Source organism: Eschscholzia californica, unplaced genomic scaffold (assembly GCF_041429995.1).
Source record: "Eschscholzia californica isolate CP2 unplaced genomic scaffold, dmEscCali1.0.p SCAF_5, whole genome shotgun sequence".
NCBI lineage: Eukaryota > Viridiplantae > Streptophyta > Magnoliopsida > Ranunculales > Papaveraceae > Eschscholzia > Eschscholzia californica.
The window spans coordinates 120543-139925 of NW_028238472.1; the positions used below are offsets into that span (position 1 = coordinate 120543).

Here is a 19383-nt window from a genome sequence, read left to right on the forward strand (position 1 = left end):
TTATTTTCTGCATATCACAACTAACCAATGTTAAACAATAGTAAAGGGTTCGAGCATGTAGTCAAAAAGTCTATTTTATTGAGTTTGAAAACGTATTATTGCATCAAAATAACTTTTGCCATCAAATTTTCGGAATCTATACAAATATATATATTTTTTATATTGGATCACCCACTTAAGTTTATGGTAGAAAGAACATCACATGTGATTTAAAATCTCATGTGATAATCAGACAATAATAGATTTGTAAATTAGTGGTCCATTATCTAGATTATTATGCTATGTAGAAAATGGTATTGAGTTTTTTTTTTTCGCGAAATGATTTTTTCTATGTTTTATATCGTAAAAGAAGAGTTACACTTGTGGAAAGTTATTATCAAACAATAGATGGGGCCACAAACGAATTGTTTATCGTATTGTTCTCTTTGCTCGCTTGCCCCAGAACCGGCCCTGCCATTGACCAGACAAAAAATTGGACTGTTGACCAGATTAATTTGTACTCTAGCCGGACCAGGGTTGCTTTATGAATCCGTCGGCATAACAGCAATGGATCATCTCAATAAGATGGCGGGCTTGCCCATCCAAATTACACCTTTATTTCATACTGGGAATTCTTAGCTATACACATAGTCCATTGTCTTCAATCAATGTTTCAAAAGCTTTGGATCAGGTATGAGACTCTCAGACTAACTACCCATTTATACTTTAGGCGCCTTTTTTACAGTACCTCGGCTCGCTTGCTTGGCCGACCCTATGGTTTAGGGGCCAGTCCTTGAGTGGAAGCAGTTAATGTGAAATGTGGTACTTGTGTCTGCTCTTTCCATCACCCATTTTGACATGGTTGAGACACATATCTCTTTTTTGGTCTATAGTCATCATCACCTCCAAATCTTAATTGATGTTTGACCAAAACTATATTATAAATTAATAAGTGGTTCTATATGTATGTTCCATATTCTTTTTTATTACAATTAGATTAGATAATCAATCATCTTCATATACCCACTTACTTAAAAAAGAAATGAAGAAAAAGTTGAAGAAACCTGCCATTTTCATTCTTCTCTAATCTCTTCCATTGTCTTTAAATCATCACCTACTACCACTGATAACTCAACCCTTTCTTATTGTCATCTACATTAGAGTTAAGGGTAGGTTTTTAGGGTGTCAGAAATTTCTATTTTTGAGCTCAAATTTAGACACCCATTTTCCCATGAAACAATACCAAAAGGGGAATCTAACCCAATAGCTTTTTATCTGGTACTGTTGATAATGAGACTGTTATTTGGGTCTTGGGTAGTTGGGGTTTTGTGGTGCGTTCAAAACTTTAGATTGTTGGGTTTCTTAGATTAGTCATCTAAGGGTTGATTTCTGTTGTTCATCTCTCTGAATTCAAAAGCAGGTAATGAAAATGAGAAACTCTTGAATTATTTTAGTTGGTAGTCTTATCACATTTTGTTGGTTATGATATTTGAAGATATAATAATGGGTTGTTTTTCTTATTGCTGCATTTCAATTTGTGTCTCTGAGGTTGAAAATTGGTAGTCTTGTGTATATATTGTCACTGAGAAGTAAACTTGCTATGTTCTCTTTCAATTGGGTTTTCGAGTAATCCTTCGACTTTTTTTGCTTGTTTTTAGCTGAATGTGTAGAAATTTAGACTTTGGTGAATGGCAATGAATGAATGTACTAGAGTTGAACTCAATTTTTCATTTACTATGTTTGATTTGGTCTAATCTTCTTCTTCAATATGGTAGGCTTGTTTGCATATAAAGGAGAACGGCGATGAATCTCAGTGCTGAATTATCGAAAAAAACAGATGTTTTTGACCTAAAGGTCTGGGTTTTGGTTGGGATAGCTGTTGGAGTATTCATTATAACTATTCTCTTGGTGTTTTCTCTGTGTACTTCTCGGAAGAAAGCAAAAAGAGCAACGGATAAGCTCCCAATTATCCAAATCTCCGACTTCTCCAAGGAAATTAAAGAGGTAAGGGCAGGGCAAATACAAATGCAGGATTCCCTTTTTCACAGATCCAGCTACAAAGAGTCGGATAAGCTTCTTGTCCATACGGGTATTGGTGAAGCGAAGAATGGGGAAAATGTAAGCAAACCAAGCTCATTCCGGCACCTTGAGAACGAAGCTGTTGGTAACCAATCAGGGGAAGCTTTTCATCCCATGAATGCTCCTTCCCCCCTAAGTGGCTTACCTGAATTCACTCATCTTGGATGGGGACACTGGTTCACTTTGAGGGACCTAGAAATCGCTACCGACAGATTTTCAAAGGAAAATGTGCTTGGGGAGGGCGGATATGGAGTTGTTTACCGAGGCCATCTCATCAATGGGACTTCGGTAGCGGTCAAGAAGCTCCTCAACAATCTGTAAGTTTCACAGGTTACTGGTTCCTAACTGCATTATATCTGTTTCTTGTCATTTATTTGTCCAAACCTAGTTTTTCTTTCTTCTTGTATATAATATGGATGATTTTGTGACAGGGGCCAAGCGGAGAAGGAATTTAGAGTCGAAGTGGAAGCTATCGGTCACGTACGCCATAAACATTTAGTTAGACTTCTTGGATACTGTGTGGAAGGCACTCACAGGTACAGAATCCCTAAATTTTTTTCCTTAGGCAGTAGTTACATGAGAAAGCAATCTCATGTGATCCTTGTTTAAGATATATGTTTGCCTGACATTCCGGTCACAATCGCTATATTATTCTTCAGGATGTTGGTTTACGAGTATGTCAACAACGGAAACCTAGAGCAATGGCTTCACGGAGCGATGCGTGAGCACGGGTATCTTACATGGGAGGCCCGTGTGAAGATTCTTTTAGGCACAGCTAAGGCGTAAGTAGATTCAATCTTAGTCACTTTCACCTCATTTTTATGTTATATAATTTCTTATAAACATCATACAGGCTTGCTTACTTGCATGAGGCTATTGAACCGAAGGTGGTCCACCGAGACATCAAGTCTAGCAATATACTGATCGACAATGACTTCAATGCCAAAATATCTGACTTCGGTCTGGCTAAACTGTTAGGAGCTGGGAAAAGCCATATCACCACACGAGTTATGGGAACCTTTGGGTAATTTATCTTTCTTAACTAAAGTTACTAAATCACTTTATACATTCGTTTATATCTCTTCTTTTAGCTCTTCCCTTTTCGAAGATCTTAGTTCTCGAAGTAACCGTAGTAACTGCCCGAGGTCATAAAATGCTTACTTTGAATTTTCAGATATGTAGCTCCTGAATATGCAAACACAGGCCTCCTGAATGAAAAAAGTGATGTATATAGCTTTGGGGTTGTTCTGTTGGAAGCAATCACTGGAAGAGATCCGGTGGATTATGGACGCTCGCCCAATGAGGTATGAAAAAGTTCAAATTTGAACCAAAATTGTAAGGGATCTTATATCATCATCGGCGTACGCTTGCCCATGTCTTTTAATTCACTGTACATTTATTTCTCGTGTTTCATTAGATTCTAAAGCTTTTTGTTACTGCAGGTAAATCTAGTCGACTGGCTCAAGATAATGGTCGGGAGTAGGCGCTCAGAAGAAATAGTGGATCCAAACATTGACAAGAAGCCATCGACAAGAGCTCTTAAACGAGCTCTTTTGACTGCTTTGAGATGTGTTGATCCAGACTCAGAGAAGAGACCAAAGATGAGCCAAGTTGCTCGTATGCTTGAATCGGAGGAGTATCCTATTCTGCGAGAGGTTCTAACTCTTATCTCACCCTACAACATTAGATTTCTGAATCGTGTTCATCGACATTCTATTTCACACACAAATTTTGTTTACGAGATGAAATTTTCTTCTGAACTTTATCAGGGTCGAAGACAACGCAGGAGTTCGGCTGGAAGCACAGACATTGAATCGCTGAGAGGTTCAGACGCAGACAAGAGTGATAATCCAGAGGCGAACAGCATGAGGAAATACCATCAATAGTTAAAGAACTTCACTTACTGGATCTGTTAAACTGCCCTCAGACTGAAATCTCTGAGTCTAGCTAAGTTCCAGATGAAGGGTGAAAGTTTATACATTTTAGGTTTTCTTGTACTTGAGTACCTAGCTGTCATACAGGTTCACACATGTGTGAGTTGTTCGCCTTATGCTCAAGTTTCAACATCACTATGTAGTCTGAACTTAAATTTTCAGAGTTAAGTCTTTCAGATTTAAGAACACAAGCAGATTGCTTTTAGGGTTATACAAGATGAGTAAGATCACATATGATATAATGCTCAAACATACTTTTATACCATCCTGTTTTTACTCCAACCTTACTATCAACAAACACAAAAAGGAAACTAAAAAATCAGACCAAAACACAAGAAAACATTTGGATGGTTTTTAGCTTTTTTTTCTAGGTAGAAGTAGCAGGATAGAGCACATTATTTATCGGACGTCTTGATGAAGCTCTGATTCTTAAGCCTGGGGATTCTCCCATTTGAGTGGCTTCACAACTTCCCAAGTAAAGTCGGGATCGTATCTGTCAAAATGACCATAAGCTGCTGTCTTCAAGAACCTGTTATTTCCACCCCTATTCAGATCAAGGTTGATGGAAATCATCCCTGGCCTGAAGTCGAAGTTATCCTTCACAATCTCCAGAATCTCCTTGTCTCTGGGATCTTTCCTGTACCATATGTGTCAACGAATACCGACTTCAAGGGTTCTGAAACACCAATGGCATAGGAGACCTGAACGATGCACCGTCTAGCAAGTCCCATTAGCAACAATGCTCTTTGCTGCCTGTCTAACAATATAAGCACCACTCCTGTCCACCTTGGTTGGGTCTCTTCCCAGAGAAAGCACCACCACCAGCACCACCATGAGCTCCCCAGCCACCATAGGTATCAATGATGATCTTAAGTCCGGTAAGACCAGCATCACCATGAGGATCCACCAATCATGAAACGACCAGATGGATTAAGGTGGTAGATAGTGTCGGTCATCTAGGTACTTTTCAGGGACAACAGGCTTAATGACATGTTATTTGAGATCAGCAGCAATCTCATCGTTTGTAACAGTCTCGGCGTGCTGAGTCTGAGATAAGTATAGTATGGACACGAAGAGGAACCATAGCACCAATCTCGTCGTCGTATTAGACAGTAACTTGGATCTATCCGTTGGGTCTCAACCACGGGCACGTCCGGTTCTTACGGACTTGACTTGGGTAAGACGGGCACCAAGCTTAGTAGCAAGGACATTACTAAGCTTGTCTGGGTGACCCTGGTTCACTGATTCAGAGGTGATTAGGAAAGTCTCCAAATCTTTTTTTCCCTGTTTGATCGAGTAGAGCCGATTAATTAGAGCCAAGAAAAGAGTGTGAGGAGAAAAGAGGGAGGAGGGGAAATGAGTAAACCCTCTATCTAGCATTCCTAATTACTATTAGTTAGGGCTCATAATAAGAAGGAAAGGGTGGGATCTGAAACACAAGATGGACGGCTGTTATTTAATCTAATTTGTTTTTTTTTTTTTTTTTTTTTGAAGTTGCAGATTTTTAATTCAGCAATTGAAAAAGGTTGACTAAGTACAGGGATGAGATAGATAGAGGGATGACAATGAAGCATGAACATCTTCGAGTTTAGGAACACTTCTTAACACCATAATCATAATGGAGACACAAAGGCTTTTATTTAGTCAAGGCGGCGAAGGAGGTATTCGACTTGAACAAGCTTGGTTAAAGGCATTACCCATTCTTCATATAACCGGGAAACTATTATTGGATCAATCTTATATTTCACATTCTCCTCCTCCTTGTCACTTAAGATCACATCTTGTCCGAATATCATCGCCTTTTTCTCAACCCTCTTCTTTACCATCTCTTCCACAGCTTCAAAAGTTAATAGTTTCATCAAAGCATCTCTATCCTGAGCTCGAATGGCCGGACTGTAGTCATCTGGGGCACCTCTGAATTTTACTTCTGCTACAAATTTTCCGTAATGAATCCTTCTTGAGAGAGCCTGCAAACATTCAAGATCAGATATTACTGTTAAACCATAGTTACCATCATCTCCTTCCGTAGTGAATAGGAGAAGAAGTTTCTCAAGGTAGAAGCTCCAAATGCTCTCGTTTATGTTAATAGAAGATGCTGCAGGATGCAATACCTTTGGGTAATTGTGAGGCGGAAACAATGGCGAAGGTAAATTGTCCGGGAAAAATGGATGCTCCTCCGGATTTTCATATCTCCCAACCTTGGCATGAAGAATTTCAGTTTCTCTCACTACATACTGAATCAGTGATTTATCTTGACAACCATCATCATGAAGTGGTAAAGATGATGATAAAACATAAGCTGAAGGGTTCAAAGGGTATTTAGCTCTTTCAATTAAACTAAATATGATTGTATCTTCTTGTCTAATCAATGAATTTCTTATTGATTCAAGATCTAATGGGTCTTTTGTTGAATTTGGAGAACACCCATTTTCTATCAATCTTGTTGGTGAGGAAATATCAGGAGAAGCAGAGGTTGCCATGAAAAAACAGAAACTCAAAATCAGACAAAGATGATGAGAGAGAGAGAGAGTTGTGGGGGGTTTATTACTAACAGGTAAATCTAATTTGTTGAACCGCCCAAATTGGATGAGAGTCTCTCTGTCTCTTATTAGAAAACCTCGTGATCAGTTTATTACTAACAGGTAAATCTACCACTTCATCTCTAAATTTTGTTTCTATTTCTAGACCAAGATTACTCTTTCTTTTTTTTTTTTTTCTAAAAACTTATAATCATATAAATATTTCCTCAAAATATATAAACCTCTTTTATTGCAACTTCCCAAAATTTAACAGCTCAAGATTCTATTTTCCAAATTACTAAAATTTCATGCTTGTCTTCCTACCCAAACTCCTCCTAAAATATACTACTACTACTACTACTACTACTAGTAATTGGATTCTCAATCTTTTAGAGAGAGAGAAAAAAAGTTATAGAGAGAATAGAGAATGGAGAATGTGACTCGGTTCTTCGCCCAAAAGCTCCAATTTCTTGTCAACAGGCCTCCAATTCTTTGCAATGACACTAGTACTGTTCCACAACAAAAAGGTTGTTTTTTTACTTGTAACTTGTTTTTTAGGTTTCAAACTTTAAACCCTGTAAAGAAACGATAAAGGTTGTTGTTCATCAAGATAATGATGAGTTTTCTTTCTATTTTACAGTAGCTGTGAAATTCCATAGAGATGCCCCACCTAGTGATTATTCCTTCAAGATTGGGTCTTTCTCATCTATTTCTAAACTAAAGAGACAATTCTCTACTGTTTTTGAAAAAGGAGGATACAAATGGTAATCTCATTCGATCTTTATACCCCCAATCACAACTAGAAAAACTGGTTTATCGTCTAACTAGCATTTTCTTTCTTCTTTGTAGGAAATTGTGCTTCTACCCAGATGGTAAAAAAGAAGAAGGCGGAGAAGGTCATATTTCTATTTACTTGGTTATAACAGATACAGAATCCATGCCCCCTGGTTGGGAAGTCAAGGCCTTTTTCAGGTTACTCCTGTTTAACCAGATACGTGGCACCTACTTGACCCTCGGAGGTGAACTACTATGCTGCAAACCCTGAAACCAGTTTCTCCAACTAGACGTACAAGTTCTGGTCAAATTTGACTAGGAAAGATTGTACCTTTGTGTCATAACTAGTTTTACTTGTTTCATGCAGTTTCCCATGAAAAAAGTTTCCATGCGCAGAACAAAGAGCAAGGGTTTGCTCAGTTTATCCGTCTTAAAACATTTAAGGAGCCTTACAAAGGATACCTCGTCAATGATGCTTGTGTTATCGGGGCAGAAGTGTTCGTTATCAAAAACAAGGGCAAAGGTGATTGTTACTATAAGATAAGAGGAGTAATCCCGTATAAGAGAACTTGGAAGATAAAGGATTTCTCCGAGTTAAACAAGGATACCGACTGCTCTCATGTATTCACAATTGGAAAATATGAATGGTGCGTATAAGAACTTCAATATCCTCGTCTTATTCAAATATGAATACCTGCTGTAAGCATCTAACATGTTTTTGGTGCAGGAAGATCAAGCTCGACATACCTGAGGGTACTGCTGAAGGTCAGCAAAGGAGGAATCATGTTTCCATAGTTTTAGAGTTGACTAACTCCGATACCCTTTATCCTGGTCAACAAGTTTACGTCGACTACACTTTGTGCTTAAAAGGCCAAGCGGATAATAGCATTACTGAAAGAGGTAAAGATTGTCTTAATTAAAAAAAAAAAACACTTGCATAAGTAGCTCATCTTGACCGAATGTAACCCATTCTGCAACTCCCTTCTATCTTAACACTGAATAAGAATTTTATAGTGAACCACTACAGAGTACAATAAAGTAATGATTTAATGATAATTCTGACCTAAAACATCACCATCTCAAGGCTATGCCCAAGCTCATCTTCTATTAGATTTGTTCTCAATATATTTTACGGTTATAGAATTTGATTGGCTCGCTTATGACTTTTTTCTTGCAGATCAGAATTGGTTTAGTGCCTCTCAGAACAGTTTCGGTTTCAAGTTCGTCTCTTTGGATAAACTCAAAGATCCAGAAGAACACTATCTAGTCGAAGATGTTTGCACAATTGAAGCAAATGTTACAGTACTAGGGCTAGCTAATACAATGCCTTAAGTATATGCACATCCAGCATTACTCTGTTAGTACGTTTTGGTTTGTTCTATCTGGTTTCAGTTGAGTTTAATACATATTTTTGTAAGTATTCGAGTTAGGATTTTATGTTGTGGAACAGTAAAGGTGAAATGTCGACAACTTCATATTTACTTGTATTGAAAAATCTAAAAACAGAATATATATACGGTACCCATTTACATGAAGCAAGAGTTGCATGAACAACAAAGAAACTAGCAACATATCTTCAGATAACCATCTTCTGTTCCCACAGCAAACAATCTTGAGAAAGGAAGAATACTTATACTGGATAGAAGAGACAAGTTTCTCGTTCCTCTATCCATCATATACAATTTCTGCGACGAAACGTGCCCCTGCCCACCCTGTGAAACAAAATCAGACAGTTTATACATCAAATTACATCCATCGGATATGAATGAACTAGTTGGAGAACTTGCAAAGGCACAATACTAGTTGAAATTCTAGCCCTTCGTTATATGGACTATTATAGGAATATATGACAGGATAATGTGCAAAATAATAGAACTAATCAGATGACAAGCATTTGAAACTTTTACGCATGTCCATGAACATGACAGACATATTTTAGACATATTAGAGTACCATGCCCTTCATATACTTACATCATTTGCACATCTAGATAAGGAGGAAAGCCCAATCTTATTTCTGGAAATAGAAATAACATCTTGACCCCACACAGAGAAGCCTGATATGCCATCTGAGTGACCTCTGAAGACATTGGACTGAGGTGGCCAGCTCCTGCATAGGTCCAACAAGCTAATAAAAAGTAGATAGTCATACAATTTAAGCTGTATGCGAAGACTAACATGGCTCGCAGGAAGACGATAGAAATCGAGTCAGTAGCTGTGTCACGACATACATAAGAAAATCAATGCTTGAAATATCATCAAAGAATCATATCAAAATTCAGCAATTGCACCCTTGTCGTGGCAGCAAAAAATGGTTCTAGAAATTGATGGACTACTGCCTTCGTTCCAGAGAAGCTTAAAATATAATTTAGTTTATTTTCTTATTTAGATTAGGCAACCTAATTCCAGAGTCCAGACAATTTTTTTTTTTACAGTTTTCGTAGTCTAATGTGAAAGACACCCACAGCCGAGGCCAAGAGTGTTGGACAGCTGGAGAACCCAGAAACCAATAAGTAGGTTGAGCTTTTAGACACCAACAAACAATCATAACAGACTAATAGAGCATATAACGTTTACAGCAGTATTACTAAGATTACCTTCTTAGATCCCAAACCCGTAGAGTTTTATCAAGAGAGCTAGAAACAACCAGATAGTCCTCCGGTGCAGACAACTGCATAAACGAAAAGAGAGAACGGATCATTTTTGCATGTAAAGGTACAAACTCCGCTTTGGCAAGTTACCAGTACCTTAGTGACATATCCATCATGAGCTCGCCAAAAAGCTATGATGCTTCCACTTCTTGCATCAAGCAGCTTACAATGACCAGAACTGAATCCAGCCACAACCCAAGATGGTGAAGCAGCAGCTTTACCGGTTTGCATATTGTCAGATCCACATGAGCAAATTGCAGAAACAAGGGAAGAGTAATTTTCAACTGATTCACTTTTCCATAGATGTAGCTTCTGCTCACGACCAATGTCAATGAATCTGCATGATGAGAGAGAGAGAGAGAGAGAGAGAGAGAGAGAGAGAGAGAGAGAGAGAGAGAGAGAGTTTAAGTCAGGTGGTACTCGAACAAATTCAGGTTAAGAAAATCAATTTCGAAAGTAAGACGAAATCCATAAGTTTACCTGAGTGAACCATTTCCTATACCGGCAACAAGCTTGTCATCGTATTCTAAATGATGCATGCAGGTATACAAACTCCCACCAAATGCACTAGACAATACTCCACCTGATAAAGTATTGGAGCTAAGCATATTAATGTGTTCTGTATTCATCTTAGATGCAGCGGATAAAGAACTCAATAGATGTGAAGAATTTGCAGATGGCTCAGCATATGCTGAAATTAGCTTTCCGCTTTGGCTATTCCACAGGTGTATGGTTCCATCACAAGAAGCTATCCTTCCAGTGGAAGAGAGAACACAAATGTCATTGACAACCTGAAAGTTGGAAAACAAAATCTCAATAAATGATAATCTTATTGATTAAAAGAGAGTACAGATGTACAATGGCATTGACAATAAAACGAACGGGATATTATTTAGCAATAACTGAAGTGCCTAACTGAGGCCATTTAATCCAGTATTCCAGCGAGCACCGAAACAAATCTTCATGCGTCAAACATTGTTCTGCCAAAATTGCTGCAAATGAATAATACACAAAATAGAAGATGCAAGAACTGTACCTCCTCATGACCATAATAACCAGATACGCATTCCACTCTGGGCAATTCCCATTTCTGAACCGTCCCTCTGAATCCAGGTCCAACCCCAGCACTGAAGATCATACTCTCATCATGGCTAACAGCTAATGATCTCAGTGCTCCAGGATGTGCACGAACAGAATAAACAATAGATGCTCGTATCTTCCAGGGAATTTCATCTTTCATGCCCCCAACACGACCAAGAAAATCTGGGCCATCCCAACTAGCAGCTGGACTAGGGAACCAGAACCAGGGTTCGCGATTTCCAAGGTTTGACACAGGCCTGATCAATGGAGTCTGTTGGTTATTATCTACTTCTTTATGACTCGTCATTTTCTTCAAACTTCCTACAGTTTGTGCCTGAGGAATAGACCATCCAACCCCGTTGAGCAACAGTTTTGCTGGATTGTAATCTGATGGAGGAATCCTGCTCAAAATCGGTCTTTGGGCAATTATATTTCTCACAACAGTTTTGGATGCTTCTCCTGTATATTCCCACTAATACGATAGGAAGTCAAATATGAGTGCATAACTAAGATGGGATCATGGGAATTCTCGTATAGATTCATCAGTTAATGTTGGTATGCTTCAGAGTATTAAATAGAATACCTTCCAGTTATGAGACCGTTGAAGAAATTGCTCTAGAAGCAACCAGGTAGCGCAACAGTGACGGAGCTTTTCTATGCCAATAAGAGAAGCAAGTGAAGGATATAAAAGTAACCTGCATATAGCCGAAGGAGATTCACATAAAAAAAATGACACTAATATTAATTCTTAAGTTGAAAACAATTTTTTAACAAACACAAGTATGATAGTACCCACACAAGATCCATGCGGCTTTCCATTTTAATATCCTCATCAAACTTCAATTTGGAAACTTTAACGCTTCTGCCAGAAGAACTGGAAGCATTAGTGTCCTGGGTAAAGACAAGTTCATCAAATAGCTCTTTAAGCTGTGGCAAGACATGTAGAGTGGTGAAATCTGCCCCTATTCGCTGACACATTTCAATCAGAGTGGTTGCAGCGACCTGGCAAACAGAGAGCAATATTAGCGAACTATTTAACCAGGACAAGCAGTGCAGACGGAAATAGAGTTCAGATTACAAAAAAGGTAACTCGATGTGAATGCAATACAATAATCATAACTCACCTCCAATTATTATACTTGTATACATACTATTTAAGCAAATTTGGGAGTAAGGAGCTTCATCTTCAATTATTATGTGTATATATCGGGAAAAACAATTTTTATATGATCCAAGAAATCTAACCAACAGTTTTATGCTTTTGATATGCTTCTTGGTGAAGAAAAGTGACATAGATTGTTAGGTCATTCTTCCTGATTTGGAACCATTGCTACTTGTTTTGGTACAGCTCCTGGAGGGAGAGTAAGAAACAATGATTTCAAAGCTTCAACACAGAAGCCATCTTGCATTGCCAATGGACAATTTTTTGTTTTTGCATGATCTCTTCTTCTAGAGTAGCAACTGAAAATAGTCAATAGCTGTAATGACTTGAAAATCTAATAGCAGAATACACAGGGCTATAAATAAGGGATGACGCTGTATGAGTATGAACGCCCTTGTGCAATAAGAGTTTCAAGGTGATATGGAAAAATCTTGTTTCACCACATCAACACTCTAGAAACACCTAGACGAGTGCCATTTTGTAATTAAACCCCAGAAACTCTGATAACAGGCTCATAGCTTCAGTGCTCCGGTCTTACTTAAGAGCCTGATAGCTCGGTACAAGTTTCAAACAAATGGAATGCCACAGAAATCAGTAACCATGGGAAGTTGAAATACCTGAAGAATTGGAAGATCCAAATGAGATTGCATAAGAATTTTAAGATGGAGGCACCTTCTGTCCTACATGATTATAGGTATACTGCGCATGATCAGTTAAGGTCCTTAAGGATAAAAGGTAGATTGTACTTCAGAGACTTAAAGGAAGAAAAAGATAATAGAAGCGATTACAAAAACGAATAGAAGGGGGATATGGAAGTATATACCTGAACAAGCTCTTTGAGAACCACCTCTTTCGGTAAAATTGCAATTAAGCCATCTAAAGTGATGAGACTATCGACAAGGGCTAACGCATTCCAGTTCTGCATAGGCTCAGGTTTATCCAAATTCGAAACATCAATACAGGAAAGAACAACATTCTTCAGCAATGGAAGGAGTTGGTTGACGACAAAGCTCTCTCCCAAAACCGCGCCTGGAAAAGCCAATCAAGAATAAACTAACTTGCAGGACAGATAAATCTTATAACCAGGATCTCAATTTCACAGTTTAGAACGGCTAAAATACCAATTCTGACCAGGACATCAATTCCATCAGCGCAAAGTCCTTTTCCAAAACACTGAATTAAGGGTAAGATTGTCTGCATCAACGCTCAGTGGTTAGTACGCCATAAACCAAATGTAACTGACTGAGGTAAATCAATTGATAATCTAAATCTGAAGGTAACTCATGGTATAAACTTAGCATTAAGGTATCTCTCATCCTTCCAGAAAAAAAAAATTAGAAGTCATCACCCAATCTAGCCAAATACTCATTTACTGTGGCACAGTTGCAGAATTGCACTAACTTCTATATGAGAATCAAACAGGAGCGTGAATCAGGAGGTAACCAGCTCAGGACAAAGGGAGAGACCAAAGGATGCCCAGTTCCCATCTTATGCAACTTAGAGCCATAACTGTACTTTCTAAGTTAAGAGGCTAAAACTGGTGAAGAATTTCCCCTGGCAGTCCTTGCTAATATATATTATTGCCAGAGATATCTCTACATTCCCTCCGACTTAGGTTACACATTTATCCCACCATCATGTAATGTCACTCAGATTTCGTGCTAAGGTGATTAAATGTAGACAACGCCATCATGATTCAGCCTCAGGAAGATACCTCTCTGTGTGCCTCTCATTAGCCAGCTAGGCACCTTTTGCGCACAGAGTTCAGAGGACAATGTTACATCTAAAGAAGAAACTACTATGTCTTTTTTTTACTTCGAAGAACAACTTATTCTGAAGGATTCGTAAAATCAAATCAATGATCAGGCAAAAAAAGAATAAATTTAACCTGGTGAATTGTGACAGGTACCCCAAGCTCTTCACTTGAGCCAATGAGCAGCACAGAAGCAGCAGATGATGAATTCTTATGAGGAGTAACAGATACGTTTGAAATGACTAATGGGTGTAATGTCTCCAGATATGTCTGTTTACCGAGGCGGTTCCAAACTTCCCTCACAAATGAATCTTGGAGGAGAGATACCTTCAAATGAGAATAATCTGCAGCCTGAAATAATTTTGTTAGTGAGTACTTATTTTAAGAAAGTAAGCTTTATCTTAGGTGAAGTGAGTAAAGTTAATATCTAAAATCATTGACTAGCCTGTAGAATCTTTTGGATGACGGGCACAACTAACGCTTTTATAGCCTGAGGTTTCAAGCACTTCAGAAATTCTTTCAGTAAGATAAAAGCTGATGCTGCCCCAGTGTCGGACAGAGAAGTCAAAACAAGTGGTAAACAATAAGAAGCACACATTTCAGCAGCAAATGGTCCCATTGCTTGCAAAGCTCCTTCTCTTGCCATCTTTGATGCGTAGAGTAGATGCGACCCGGCATCTGCTAAAAGGTGAAGTGGTGCGAGAAACAAATAGGATGTCTTTACTGTTGAAAAAAAGAATGGTGATTCTAGAATACACTTTGCTGAAGGCCTCCTACAGATGAACAAAGAAATTTAGTTACGTACAGGATGATATACACCATTTCATAAATTGCAGATGAAATTAAAATAGGACAAGATAATCAGTGGTCACAATAACCAATTTGCATTCCTTTAACCTTAAATCAAAGATATTTGCTCTACAAACTTAATACCTCCTCCAATCTCTCTGTATGCATGCTTCTACCATTACTGCCACGTGAGGAACGAGTTCCTGCATCAGTCCAGGTAAAATACCACACTCCAAGTATGCTACTAATGATACTGGATCAAAAAGTGGTTTCTTCAAATACATTTCAGCTATAATGCACCCAACAGAAAATATATCCCCTGCAGCATCTTCAGAATGTGAGCTCAGACATGACGACTTCTGCCTCCAGAGCAATAACTCCTGATATCCAATGGAGTCATTGTCATCCTCCTCAAAATACTCAATCAGTGTGCTTAAATCCATATGAGATAAATTGCTGATATCGCTGCAAAATTTAGATATCTCAGATTTACAATGGTCACTCACTGGGTTCTCTACAGGAAGGACATCATTCACAGTATTTCCTTCATGGCATTGATAAAGTGGATTCAGATGGCATTCATGTTCACAAAAAGATGATGCAGCTTCCAATTCGTGCAAATAAGCAGTTTCAACAAGGAAAGGTTTCTTGAGTCCTATTTTGTCTAGTTGTCGCATCGGATGTGGTTGAGTAAAGAGCTGGCGACGTCCTGTAGACCTTGGGATCATGGGCTCTGCTGATGGCAACATGACATTCTTGGCAGCAATAGCTGCCTGGCCCGACATCTTGTAGCCAAAGGTGATATCAATCCAATGATGGATTTGCCTTGAGACTCGACTGCTTTCCAATGCATCTCGATGCAATTTGGTAAACTCACCAGGACTACTTGCCCATGACGGCACAGCAAGATTGCTCATACCTGAGTGAAGCGAAGTGAAAATACGAGAATCACTGTAGAACTCTGGAATGCATTCATCAGGGGTCCACTGGTACAATCTTTGCATATTAGACGGATACTCGTTGGGCTCGTAAACCGATCGAACAGCTGTGCGTAAGACACTCAAAGGTAACCTTCTTGCTTTGTAACTACAGACTGCAAGTTCAGAAAGGCATTCATCTGAAACATGATGTGGCATTTCAGATGTAGAGTAGGTGAAGTCCAACTGCTCATCCCCTTTAGCCAAACGCCACTTGCTCTTACTCAGATCTCGCCAACCTGCATCCACATCCTCGTTTGGTTGCACACTGAAATCAATCACCCATGGCATTACCGTGTGAAAAGTGTGGTCTCCCCACCTCCTCCCTGCTAACCTGTTTAAGATAAGTAAGTAATCGTAGTTACTTAGGTCACCACTCCACCACCTCTTGAAATCCGATTGCCAATCAGTAGATAACGTCAACTTCAAATCAGCATAGAGATCTGGACAAGGACAATCCTCAACGCAGCAACTTAATCTTGGAGTAGAAGTTTTAGATGGTTCTTCTTTATTTCTTAGGCATTTATCTACCAACCGATGCTTATTAAACATGCTCAGCCAAGACCAACATGAACTGGTCAAGAGGATAGTGGAAGTAGTTAAATCACCATGGGCAACCCCTAAACCATGAATGTAAGCAAGGGCAGAGAGTATCTGGTAAATCAAAAACCTGATGTGCCACTCAGACTTTAATGCGTTTGGGCCGTAGTGCATAATGTTTTCCAGGGTATAAGAAGTTTTAGGAAGCAACAAATTAATATAACCAGGAGTCTTTAACATTCCTAAAACAGGAGCTATATTAGGATGCCTCACACATCCAGGAATACAGTTGTCGTCAAAATTAGGCACCCCAATCAAACTAAGAAAATTTATACCATCTCTTCCTGTTGGCTTTCCTTCAATAACTAGGTTAAGTGAGGACAATATGTGATCTTCTAGAGAACCACATAAGAATCTGCGAGAAAGTTGCTCGACCATGGAGTATGAACCAATTCCCACACATGCAACTGGGGTTAATGCAGATATTACCCTTTCACAAAAAAATCTGTTTGAATAGCTACTACAAGAACCATCTGGTCCTTCCCCACCATGTGCATTTCTTCTTTCACATTTCAACAAGCAATTACAAGATTTATAATTGTGACTAGAATCTTGAACGCAGACTTCTGAACGATGATCATTCCTCTTGGCCGATTCACTTAATTCAGAGTTCCCTGAAATCTTATCCCTTTCTTCATATTCTAAAGAAAACCCATCACTGTAAACAAGAAATGAAAAGTAATTGAATCATAAAATTAGGTACACTTAGTACTTGCACACTTTGATACCACTACCAAAATTCAAACTACACTGATAGTTTCACAAGGAAAAAAAAAAAACTAAGCTTTCGAAAATCTAACTATAAACAATAGTGTCCGAAGTCTTTCATCTGTCAATTAATAAATAGAAGAGTTGAAATTCTTACACATATTTAGGTAAGCAATCATCTTCATCATCATCAGTAGGTATAGAAACAAGTAAAAACTGAACATCTCCATTACCACCTGATGCTATCTGTGATAAAGTTCAAAATGAGTATTATTGAAATCAAAATGAGTAAAGGATCAATTTTTTTGATTGAATAATAATAATAATAATACCTGAACAACTGCCCTAAAACCAAATGGTAAAGGTGAATCGGAGATTCCATAACAGAAAGTCAATTTATCGGAGAAATCTCTGTTGATTCGTCGCTCAAGGCACTCGAAGCACGGCAGACTTCTCATTTCTCGAATCTCCTTCTTCTTCTCCAAATTCCAGATTTTTAATTTTAATCTCTAACTTGTTGATCTCGCGCCACACAGCCCACCTGTTCTTCCCGCGGTTTAACGTATACTCCTACTAATTATAGAATCTCGAGGCGGTATGTAAACCGAGAATAAGTTGAGGCCATGTTTGGCGCGCGGGAATGGAACGTGATTCTTGGGAATCACATTCTCGTAACGTGATTCCTGGAAATCAGATTACTGTAGTTTGATGTTTGGTTTGACCAGGAATGGGAATTTGATTCCTGACATATTCTTAATTAGATGTTTGGTTCGTATAGGAATAGGAATGTAAATATTTGCAAAAGTTCACTTTTACTTAAACTAAATAAAATATACATTAACTCTTTTTTTTAGCATAAAATATACACATCAACTTTGTTATATATTAAAATCAGTATTATATTTTCAAATTCGTATATATAAAATAATAACACGATACATCAAAGGGTTAGAATTTAAAGATAATAAATAAATATCTTAATAAAAATTTATTTAAAATTAAATTTTGTTCATAAACATAAATAATATTTATTAATACCAAATCCTACAAAAAAAAGTAAAATTGGTAATTCAATATTTTATTAAGGATATATTTATCAATAAATATTAATATATGTGATTCCGGGGGAATGGGAATCACAAACCCGCCTCCTCCCCTTGGTTTGCTATTACCCCTTTTTGAGGGAATCACATTCCCGGACCCACACCATGCCCACAAGCCAAACAATGATCTGGAATATGATTCCCGGGAATCACATTCCATTCCCACGCCATTCCCGCACGCCAAACATGGCCTGAGTGTACACGAAGTCAATACGCCAGTTTTGGGCGTAATGAGAAAACAACCCCAATACGAGAAAAGTCCAAGTACGAAAATAAAATGAGAAACAGTCCAAAAGATCATGTTGGAGATTGAATGTCTGGTTCGAGTGATTAAAGTCACGTTCAAAGTCCACAAATTCCACATTCGAACCCCAAAAGGTAAAATATGTGTTAGACACATATGATCTACACCAACAACTCAACACATTCTAAAAGATGTAACATAAAACTGTACCTTTATGGAGTATTAAAAAAGAAACGTCAATCGCAGTTTCAACCACCCAGACTAGCCTAACTTGTAATGAGTTTTATATTAAGACATTTGGATTGGGCCTAACCCGTGTTAAGTTTCAACAGTCCGGACTAGCCCCAGTCCAAGTTTCGCCGGATTGCCCTGGGTGTGGGTCTCGAACAGCTCAGTCCAGGGGCCACGGGAAGTGCTAAGAGAGGGGCATGCCCATGCGGCCATGCCAAATATTTGGTTGCCCATTAGACCTTCCTGACCCTCGAGCAAATAAATACTTATGGTCAGCGCTTTGGGGAAAGCAAAATAGTTTCCGGAGTGTGAAGACTTGGTCAAAAATTGGTCAATTTTGTTTGACAATTTTACTTCTCCACCCCAACTCTCTCTCTCTCCACCTCACTTCTCTCTCTCCACCTCATCGTCTTCTCCGTCGAAGGTCGTCAGCCGGAAAATTTTCCGGCCGGCGACCTTCAAACATAATTTATTTTATTTTTTATCTCTCCCTTAAAAAAAATATCTGGTTCACCAGATCTAGGTCTGTTCGCAGACCAGTTTTGGTTCACCAGATCTAGAGAGAGGAGAGAGATATTTAAAAAAATGAATTTATTTTTTCTTTTGTAGAGAGAGAGAGATTAAAAAAAAAAAAAATTTTTTGTTATGTTGAAGGTTGAAGATAGATAGAGAGGTGAGGTGGGGAGAGAGAGAGAGAGGTGAGGTGGAGAGAGAGTGAGGTGAGGTGGAGTGTTTTTTTTTCCCCTTAAAATTTATTTCCCTGAAAAATTTCTAAAATTCTACATATTCCCTAAATTTCAC

General features: G+C 38.5%; 3 protein-coding genes and 2 pseudogenes across 4 annotated transcripts; 2 read left to right on the top strand and 3 right to left on the bottom strand.

Annotated features, from left to right (window-relative positions):
* Window positions 1-788: 788 nt before the first annotated feature.
* On the top strand, window positions 789-4180 carry LOC147535839 (putative receptor-like protein kinase At2g42960). Its single transcript, XM_086640607.1, has 8 exons — window positions 789-1399; window positions 1755-2375; window positions 2490-2594; window positions 2718-2840; window positions 2912-3082; window positions 3233-3362; window positions 3501-3713; window positions 3828-4180. Exons 2-8 carry the CDS (start codon window positions 1783-1785, stop codon window positions 3942-3944), a joined length of 1452 nt encoding a protein of 483 aa, XP_086496733.1. The 5' UTR covers window positions 789-1399; window positions 1755-1782; the 3' UTR covers window positions 3945-4180.
* A 47-nt stretch (window positions 4181-4227) lies between these two features.
* Window positions 4228-6565, bottom strand: LOC147535840 (chorismate mutase 2 pseudogene; annotated as a pseudogene). The gene has a single exon (XR_015225243.1). The product of XR_015225243.1 is annotated as a chorismate mutase 2 pseudogene (transcript).
* LOC147535841 (S-adenosylmethionine synthase-like) lies at window positions 4422-5372 on the bottom strand (annotated as a pseudogene).
* Window positions 6566-6760: 195 nt separating the features above from the next.
* On the top strand, window positions 6761-8820 carry LOC147535842 (uncharacterized). Its single transcript, XM_086640608.1, has 6 exons — window positions 6761-7038; window positions 7152-7275; window positions 7361-7530; window positions 7653-7932; window positions 8013-8185; window positions 8463-8820. The coding sequence occupies exons 1-6, from the start codon at window positions 6939-6941 to the stop codon at window positions 8615-8617; spliced, it is 1002 nt and encodes a 333-aa protein (XP_086496734.1). The 5' UTR covers window positions 6761-6938; the 3' UTR covers window positions 8618-8820.
* LOC147535843 (protein serine/threonine kinase) lies at window positions 8747-17624 on the bottom strand. Its single transcript, XM_086640604.1, has 16 exons — window positions 17337-17624; window positions 17162-17250; window positions 14864-16954; window positions 14376-14703; window positions 14066-14281; window positions 13299-13371; window positions 13001-13206; window positions 12795-12857; window positions 11812-12017; window positions 11599-11710; window positions 10972-11487; window positions 10416-10726; window positions 10032-10272; window positions 9882-9955; window positions 9259-9394; window positions 8747-8997 (listed from the first exon to the last, which is right to left on the bottom strand). Exons 1-16 carry the CDS (start codon window positions 17460-17462, stop codon window positions 8848-8850), a joined length of 4938 nt encoding a protein of 1645 aa, XP_086496730.1. The 5' UTR covers window positions 17463-17624; the 3' UTR covers window positions 8747-8847.
* Window positions 17625-19383: the final 1759 nt, after the last annotated feature.

What these genes read in the sequence shown, in the direction of transcription:
- LOC147535839 (XM_086640607.1), top strand. Translation starts at nt 1,783, where the DNA reads ATGAATCTCAGTGCTGAATTATCGAAAAAAACAGATGTTTTTGACCTA. An exon ending in CTTTTAGGCACAGCTAAGGC is followed by an intron (nt 2,841 to 2,911) that starts GTAAGTAGATTC and finishes AACATCATACAG; the next exon opens with GCTTGCTTACTTGCATGAGG. An exon ending in CGAGTTATGGGAACCTTTGG is followed by an intron (nt 3,083 to 3,232) that starts GTAATTTATCTT and finishes TTGAATTTTCAG; the next exon opens with ATATGTAGCTCCTGAATATG.
- LOC147535842 (XM_086640608.1), top strand. Translation starts at nt 6,939, where the DNA reads ATGGAGAATGTGACTCGGTTCTTCGCCCAAAAGCTCCAATTTCTTGTC. An exon ending in GAAAAAGGAGGATACAAATG is followed by an intron (nt 7,276 to 7,360) that starts GTAATCTCATTC and finishes TCTTCTTTGTAG; the next exon opens with GAAATTGTGCTTCTACCCAG. An exon ending in TAATAGCATTACTGAAAGAG is followed by an intron (nt 8,186 to 8,462) that starts GTAAAGATTGTC and finishes TTTTTCTTGCAG; the next exon opens with ATCAGAATTGGTTTAGTGCC.
- LOC147535843 (XM_086640604.1), bottom strand. Translation starts at nt 17,462, where the DNA reads ATGAGAAGTCTGCCGTGCTTCGAGTGCCTTGAGCGACGAATCAACAGA. An exon ending in GATTGCTTACCTAAATATGT is followed by an intron (nt 16,955 to 17,161) that starts GTAAGAATTTCA and finishes TCTTGTTTACAG; the next exon opens with TGATGGGTTTTCTTTAGAAT. An exon ending in ATGATGGATATGTCACTAAG is followed by an intron (nt 9,956 to 10,031) that starts GTACTGGTAACT and finishes TCGTTTATGCAG; the next exon opens with TTGTCTGCACCGGAGGACTA.